Source organism: Nothoprocta perdicaria, unplaced genomic scaffold, assembly GCF_003342845.1.
Source record: "Nothoprocta perdicaria isolate Ctin4 unplaced genomic scaffold, notPer1 scaffold_3, whole genome shotgun sequence".
NCBI lineage: Eukaryota > Metazoa > Chordata > Aves > Tinamiformes > Tinamidae > Nothoprocta > Nothoprocta perdicaria.
The window spans coordinates 11234162-11242421 of NW_020455532.1; the positions used below are offsets into that span (position 1 = coordinate 11234162).

At 62.6% G+C, this 8260-nt stretch overlaps 1 protein-coding gene across 2 annotated transcripts in view; it reads left to right on the forward strand.

The window, feature by feature from the left end:
• Window positions 1–7224, forward strand: part of SOGA1 (suppressor of glucose, autophagy associated 1) — a 28867-nt gene extending 21643 nt beyond the window's left edge. For both annotated transcript variants that reach the window (XM_026042197.1, XM_026042196.1), the window contains exons 7-15: window positions 76–201; window positions 638–868; window positions 1139–1246; window positions 1783–1950; window positions 3589–3840; window positions 4022–4093; window positions 4608–4678; window positions 5044–6487; window positions 6823–7224. In XM_026042197.1, the coding sequence (XP_025897982.1) occupies window positions 76–201; window positions 638–868; window positions 1139–1246; window positions 1783–1950; window positions 3589–3840; window positions 4022–4093; window positions 4608–4678; window positions 5044–6487; window positions 6823–6972 (2622 nt within the window). In that variant the 3' untranslated portion in view covers window positions 6973–7224. The remainder of the gene's footprint in view (window positions 1–75; window positions 202–637; window positions 869–1138; window positions 1247–1782; window positions 1951–3588; window positions 3841–4021; window positions 4094–4607; window positions 4679–5043; window positions 6488–6822) is intronic.
• The last annotated feature ends 1036 nt before the right edge of the window (window positions 7225–8260 follow it).

Sequence of the window (8260 nt, forward strand, 5' to 3'; positions counted from 1 at the left end):
TGCTGTGGCCTCCTGGCCCCACACAGGGGCTGGGAGGGTGAGCGGGGACCCACCGTGCCCCTCTTGCTGTTGCAGATGAAGGAGCTGCAGCTGGTGCTGGCGGAAGCCAACGAGAGCCTGCGGGGCCTGCAGGAGCAGCTCTCCCAGGAGAGGCAGCTGAGGAAGGACGAGGTGGACAACTTCTCCCAGAAGATCTGCCAGGTGAGCGGACAGCAGCCCTGGCTCCCTATGACCCCTAGAGACAAGTCCCAGCTGCCATGACCATGCCAACACCAGCACCAACCCTTTAGCCGTCACTCCAGTTGACACTTGGCTTATCCCATCCTCAAAGGCTACAGAGGCCAAGGGAGCTTCTCCTTTCACGGAGACAGGCAGCAATGCAACCTTCCCCCCAAGAGGCTGTCTCAGAGGCCCCACTTTCCTCGGATCAGAGCACTGTCAGGAGGCTGCAGCTCCTTGTGAGCTGCTTTGGGGACGTAATATATGGGACCTTACTCCAGACTCTACCCTTGCCAGCCAAAACCCTTGGGAGGCAGCAAATCATCCCTGACCAAGTGGCCTTCCCAAGGTAATGTCTCCCAGCAGCAGTTGTGGGTGGTGGGCTGAGACCTCAGCTGCTCAGTTGCCTCTCCCATAGCTGAAGGAAGACCACCAGAAAGCCCTCCTGAGGCGGGAGTTTGAGCTGCAGAGCCTCAACCTGCAGAGGCGGCTCGAGCAGAAGTTCTGGAGCCAGGAGAAGAACCTCCTGGTGCAGGAGTCCCAGCAGTTCAAGCAGAACTTCCTCCTGCTCTTCATGAAGCTCAAGTGGTTCCTCAAGCACTGGCGCCAGGGCAAGATCGTGCACAGCGAGGGCGATGACTTCCTGGAGGTACCGTGGACAGCGGGGCCTCCGTGCTGCCCAGGAAGGGGTGGTCGGGCACAGCGGGACAGGGAATCCCAATGCTCTTCCTCTGCATGCTGCCCAGCATCCCTGGGGATCTGCCCACCTCCACGTTTGTGCCTTGTAGCTGCTCTGTGTCTGTGCCGGTGCCGGGCTCCTCTCTGCTGCTCCGAGCCCCCGTGTGCTGCAGTGGGGCAGGACTGTGTGGCACCGAGCAGGGACCATGCTCAGCTGCCCCACGGGCCACATGCCTTGCAGGTGAACAGCATGAAGGAGCTCTACCTGCTCATCGAGGAGGAGGAGCTCGCCCCGCAGCAGCAAGCAGACAACAAGACGTGCGCCGGAGACGCCTGGACCCCCAACTCGGTAAGCAGGGGTCCCCAGGGGGGACGCACAGGGACGGGCAGGTCCTTTGCACAACCACCACCACCCCAGGTGCGTGTGTGGGGACGTCTTCCCACCCGTGCCCCGTGAGTGGCCCTGGCCACGTGGGTGTCCCAACAGCCCTTGGAAAGGGGACATGGGAGGAATCAAAGTATCATAGAATGCTGAAGGTTGGAAGGGGCCTCCAGAGGTCATCTAGTCCAGCTGCACACACAGGGTCACCTAGAGCACGGGGCACAGGCTGCATCCAAGCAGGTTTTGAAGATCTCCGGAGAAGGAGACTCCACAACCTCTCTGGGCAGCCTGTTCCAGGGCTCTGTCACCTTCACAATAAAAATTTTTTCCTTAAGTTCCTGTGGATCTTTTGATGCTTCAGTTTGTGGCCACAAGCCACAAGAGAGGAGGCTCTTTGGGTCACATGGGGCGCAGCTCCAGGGGGACGCAGTGGGTGCCAGTCCCCTCCATCCATGGGCCCAGCGCCCTCCGAGCTGACCCACGCGTCCCCTCCGTGCCGGCAGCCCCACGAGTGCGTCAAGACGCTGGCGGACATGAAGGTGGTGCTGAAGGAGCTGTGCACGGAGCTGCGCGAGGAGCGCCGCGGCGCTCACGAGCTGCAGCAGCAGTTCACCAAGGCCAAGGCCGCCTGGGAGATGGAGCGCGCCGAGCTCAAGTGCCACGTCGCCCAAGTAAGAGCCCCGCGCGGCAGGACGGACGGGGCTCCATGGCACCCAGGGACTGGGAGCAGGGAGGAGTGGGTGGCGCAGCGGGAGTGGCCCTGAGCAGCCGGCTCTGCTGGATGAGTTTCTATAGCAACGAGGCTGCCTGGAAAAGCTGCCTGTGGAGCCAGGATGTGCTGGGAGGGAGGATGCGCTGGGAAGGAGGATGCACAGGAAGGGAAGATGTCCTCAGAGGAAGGATGCGCTGGGAGGGAGGATGCGCTGGGAGGAAGGAGGATGCGCTGGGAAGGAGGATGCCATCAGAGGGAGGATGCACTGGGAAGGAGGATGCGCTGGGAGGGAGAACGCGCTGGGAAGGAGGATGCCCTCACAGGGAGGATGCACTGGGAAGGAGGATACGCTGGGAGGAAGAACGCGCTGGGAAGGAGGATGCCCTCAGAGGGAGGATGCACTGGGAAGGAGGATGCCCTCAGAGGGAGGATGCACTGGGAAGGAGGATGCCCTCGGAGGGAGGATGCCCTCAGAGGGAGGATGTGCTGAGAGGGAGGATGCCTTCGGAGGGAGGATGCGCAGGTAAGGAGGATGCCCTTGGAGTGGGGATGCGCTTCGCTGCTCCGCAGGGCTGGGCTGGGGTGGGAGAGGCTTGGTGCATTCCCCGTGGCCGTGGGTCACAGCGTGGGTCCGAACGGGCTGCGAGGCTGCAAGGAGGGACGAGGGTTGGCAGCAGGAGGCGCGTTCAGCCAACGTGCAGCCAGGCCAGCCATCTGCCAGCCCGTCTGGTGTGGGCACGGTGGCAGGATGGGCCAGGCTGGGCTCGAATGTGTCCTCTGGAGAGCTCCCCAGACCTCTCAGTAACACAGCCCAAAGGCAGCCGTGCAAGACGTGGTCTCCAGCCCAGCTTCCCAGTGCTGCTGAAGGAGGCAGCATCCCCAGGGCCACTCAAATCCTCCATCCCTTTCCATAGTTACTGTGAGAGAGGTGGAAGGATGTGGAGGCTCTGCACTTGCCTGTTGCCTTGGCCAGCTGCCTCTGCAGCCATCACAAGGTCCTGCCTTTAGGAAGCTGAAGTTGGTACCCAGGATGGCTGCAGGTGTCAGCCCAGCTCTGTGGTGGGAGCAGTCTCTCCCTGCTGTGAGGAGCTCAGGGGTATCTTCACAGATCACAGAATGGTCGAGGTTGGAAGGGACCTCTAGAGATCATCTCGTCCAGTCCCTCTGCTCCAGCAGGGACACCCAGAGCACGGGGCACAGGGTGGCATCCAGGCATGTTTGGAAGATCTCCAGAGAAGGAGACTCCACAACCTCCCTGGGCAGCCTGTGCCAGGGCTCTGTCACTCTCACAGGAAAGTTCTTCCTCATTTGGACATTCAACTTCTCTGTATCTGCAAAGAAAAAGATGTCCCTTGGTTGTTCAGGCCCTGTCTCCACATAATACCTCCTTGAAAGACCCTTATCCTCTTCCATGCATGTCCCTCTGAGTAGTTTGCGTTCCCCTTTGTTGGAACATCAACCTTGACAGAATGAGGGACATGTTGTTGCCAACCTTCCCAATCCGCTCCTGGGTGCAGCGAGCATATTGCACAGTCCCTGAAATCCCTGCATGGAGACAGTCCTGGAGACTTACCTGCTTGTCCTCCTGTCCCCACAGCTGGAGTCAAAGGCAGGCAAAGGGATCGCGGAGCGAGCGCTGCCGGACTGGAAGGTGGCGCTGAAGAGGGAGCGAGAGGAGCACCAGCATCTCCTGGCCGAGTCCTACAGTGCCGTCATGGACCTCACCAAGCAGCTCCAGATCAGCGAGAAGAACTGGAACCAGGAGAAGGTGGAGCTGCTGGCGCGGTTCAAGGAAGAGCAGCAGCAGGCAGAGCAGCAAGCAAAGGACCTGCAGAACAAAATCAACCAGGTACAGGATCTCCTGCATAGGCACGCGCGCCCCAGCTCCTGCTGCTTAACCCCTGTGCGTGCCCCAGGAGCATGTAATTGGCCTTGGGGCATGCACAAGTGGCAGGTGGCAACTGCTTGGCTTGCCCGGAGAGGCACCCAGCTGTGCCTCGCGCGTGTCAAGTGACCGGCATGTTCTCCAGTTGCAGAAAGGAGCCAACCCTTGGGCTTTGAAGCACTCTGAAATGGAGAAGCACGGCAGCAACTGGAAAGAGGTGGGCAAAAGGGGCCGAGGGGTGGCCAAGGGCACCCTGGCTGGCCCCACGGCTGCTTTTTGGGGTGCTGCCCACCCCGTCTGCGCTGGGACAGGCGCCTTGTGTGTTGGTTCTGCTGCTGTGCAGAGCTTTGCTGTGCTCGGCTGCGCACTGGGAGGCAGGTGGAGCTGGCAGGTGGCCAAACAATCACTGCCTTGAACAGCGAGCTGTGCTGGCTGTGGTTGCGAGAGACGTGCCAAGAATTGGGGAGAAGATGGTAGAGGAGATAGCTCGTCCTGCCTTCCCACGCACTGGAGGATTCGCTGGGTCCCAGGGCACAAAAAAAGATGATTTACAACAGTTGTGGGCACCGGGAGCTCCTCGTAGCCGTGGGTATAGGGTGCAGGATACAGCGGGAGGTGCTACAACTTGAAGAAGGGGTTGAGAAGAGCAGGGTGCAGCCCCTGTTTCAGCACATCTGCCTGTTTTGGTCCTGTGAGCGCTGATGCCAGGGCTTTCTTCCCTGTCCTCCTAGGCTCTCAATGAAAAAATCACAGACAAAGAGACAATCTCTGAAGCAGACGCCATGGGAACCAACTTAAAACGGTGAGAGCACCATGCGTGGTGCAGAAGGGGCCTGGTTGTTCCACAGAGTGTGGAGCAGCCTGCAAGGAGCTGAGCCAGCATGTCCTTGGGCTTGGCAGCTCCGTGAGCCTGGGCAGAGGTGCCCACGTGTTGTCTGCAGGTCTGGCTGGGTGCAGGGACAAAGGGGAGATGAGTGACAGCGTTGGGAGAGGGACAACGGCCCTGCTGCAGGGCTGCGCTGGGGCCTCCCTGTGAGGAAGAGCCCCCGTTACCTCTGAGGGATCCCATGGGGAATGGGATGGGCTGAGTGGCTGCAGCAGCACAGACCCTGCCCTCCAGTGCCACAGCTGGGCATTTGTGACCCTTGTCCCCTTTTGTCCCCCCAGCACAAAGTCCGTTTCCTCCATGTCAGAGTTCGAAAGCTTGCTCGACTGTTCTCCCTATCTCCCTGGAAAGAGTGCGCCGGGGCTGGTCGACCATTCCCGAGGCAAAAAGGCGTCTCCGGCTCCACAGCTGCTGCCCAACAGCATCCGGGACAGCACCGGCCTCCCTCCCCCCAGCTGTACATATGTGAATATTGAGCAACCTGCCCCCGACAGCCTGGCCAAAGAGAAGCTGGGCATCTCTTCTTGGGACTACTCTCGTGCAAGCAACCTCTCTGGGCACGACCCGTCCCAGAAGCAGATGCAGAGGAGCTACACGGCACCCGACAAGACGGGCATCCGCATCTACTACAGCCCCCCTGTGGTCCGAAGGCTGGAGGCGCCTCTGGTCCACAACAAGGAGGGCAAGATTATGATTGAACCTGGTTTCTTGTTCACGATGGCCAAGCCGAAAGAGCCAGAGGAGTCGGACAGCGCTGAAAACACGTACAGCCAGTGGCTGTGCAACTTCTCCAAGCAGCACCGGGAGCTGCTGGACGGTGGTGCCGTGGAGAGCACGGTGCCCCCGGTGCCGCGGTTCCCGTCCTCCCTGCACGACCTGGAGATCTCCGGCAACATGAGCGATGACATGAAGGAGATCACCAACTGCGTGCGCCAGGCCATCCGCTCCAGCTCGCTGGAGAGGAAGGTGAAAAGCACCTCCAGCCAGACGGTGGGGCTGGCGAGCGTAGGGACACAGACCATCCAGATGGTGAGCGTGGGGCTGCAGACGGACCTGCCGCGGAGCAGCCTGCACAGCAAGAGCTGGTCCCCGCGCAGCTCCTCCCTCATGTCTGTGCGCAGCAAGCAGATCTCCTCCTCTCTGGATAAGGTCCACTCCAGGATTGAGCGGCCGTGCTGCTCTCCGAAGTACGGCTCCCCAAAGCTCCAGAGAAGATCCTCCTCCAAGCTGGATGCCACCAAGGACAGGAGCCTCTGGAACCTCCACCAGAGCAAGCAGAACGGCTCTGCCTGGGCCCGCTCCACGACGACTAGGGACAGCCCCGTCCTCAGCAACATCAACGACGGCTTGTCCAGCTTGTTCAGCGTGGTGGAGCACTCCGGGAGCACGGAGTCCATCTGGAAACCGGGCTGCCCAGAGAGCAGGGCCAAGCCCGAAGCCCCCAAGTATGGCATTGTGCAGGAGTTCTTCAGGAACGTCTGCGGGCGGGCGCAGAGCCCCACAGCCCCCGCCGAGAAGAAGGAGGCCGTCGGTGAGGAGGGCAGCAAGAAAGCGGAGCACCCCAGCCCTGCCGCCTATCACCAGTCCGAAAACATCTCCCGCATCTTGAACAAGAAGGTCCTCAAGCAGAGCAGCTGTGAGGACCCCAAACCATCGGCCCCAGGCCAAGGGAGTAAGGACACAACCCTGCGGGACCCGGACCTCATCTCGGCTATAGCCGGCGAGGTAACGGCTCTTGCTTTGTCCCGACTAGCATGGTATCCTAGAGCGGGGCAGGCGCCTGGATGCTGCCCGAGACCCAGAGGATGGTACCGCAAGCCCAGAGCGAGACATGGGCTGCGTTGGCAGACGGTGCCTTGCAGGGATGGCCTGGTGGTAACCACAGCATGGGCTCTGCTCTGCCAGGTCCTTGGGTCTCTCTGAGCAGCCAGCAGGATCCCCGAGCAGGATCAGGGTGCACTGACCCATCCGTGCTCCGGTGTCTCCCGCAGCACCCTTGGGAGACTCCGTCCTGTCCAGCTGTGCCGCCCCTCTAATCCGCCCCCGTTTTGTCTCTGCAGGACACGGCGTGCGACTGCAGCTCCCAGTCCCTCACGTCGTGCTTCGCCCGGCCGTCCCGCTCCGCCGTCCGCCACTCGCCGTCCAAGTGCAAACTGCACCCGTGCGAGCCCAGCCGGGCCGAGGAGAAGCCGGGGCCCTCCAGTGAGTGAGGGCAGAGGGAGGGCGCCAGGCCGAGCGTCTCCTTTCCGCTGCGCTGCGCGGAGAGCGCCCTTCGCGCCCGGCCGTGCCGCGCGAGCCGAGCTGGGAGCGCCCGCATCTGCCTCCTAGCCGTTCCCTCGCCCGCGGGGACGCTTACGAAGCAGATGTTGCGCTCGGGCCGGGCCGCCGAGGCTCCCGGGCGAGCCGCTGGCGCCGAGGAGCACGAGTGACGCCGTTCACGTCAGCGTGGGTAGCGGCAGGGCCGGCGGGCAGAGCGCGGAGCGGCCGCATGCGCGCGCGGCGGCCGTGCTCGGCGCCCTCTCCCGGGCTCCGCGCGCCGGCAGCGCCGCCGCGGCCCCCGCTTGCCGCGCGGTTGCATCAGCCCGCGGCCGCTCGCGCCTCCCCGCGCAGGAAGGAGCAGCGGGGAGGATCCCGGGGGCCCCGCTCGTCCTGTCTCCTCCTCTGGCTCCAGCCCTGCAGATCCCAGCCGGGCAGCGCGTTTCCCACAGCCCTGGAGCAGCAGGGCGCCCGCTTCCCTTCCTGGAGCCGCTTTCCATTACTTGCTCATCCAAGTGCTGCAGCTAACACAGCCCTCCCCTTTCCTCCCCCTCTATCTCCAGACAGCCTGCAATGTAACGCCAAGTGCATTTTAAAAGTAACAAAACGGAGCGAAACCGGGGGGGAAAAACATTTGGGGTGTGGGGTTGCGGGCTGGCAGCCACGCAGCGCTCGGTAGCCACGACAAACAAGCCTTACGGAGGGAGCGCCGGGTCGGCACGGGCGTCCGGGCTGCCCTCGCCATCACCGGAGGTGCTGGTGGAGCCGGGCACCTGCGTGCGGCTCCCGTCGGCGCCTGCCCCGCTCCGTTTCGGAGCGGTGAAGGGCACCCGCTGGGAATGATCCGCACCCGCAGCACTCCCGGCGCCGCGCTGGGTGCCCCTGCTCCCTCGCAGCCCGGGTGGAGGGTGGTGATTCCAACAGGCCTGACCTACTTTCAAGGCTGCCTCAGGCACGAGCGGGATGCAGCCGCTCTGCCCTGGCTGCAACGGGGGCCAGGGAGCGGGATGTCCATGTGGAGCTGCCTGCAGGGGGCTGGATGTTACAGGGGGGCTCTGTGCATTGCCCCAGGGCTCTCTGCATCGTTCTGAGGGTCTGTGCATTGCCTTGGAGCTCTGTGCATCACCCCGGGAGCTCTGTCCATTGCCCTGGGGCTCTCTGCATTGTCCTGGGGCTCTCTGCATCGCCCTGGGACCTCTGTGCAGTGCCCTGGGAGCTCTGTGCATTGTCCTTGGGCTCTCT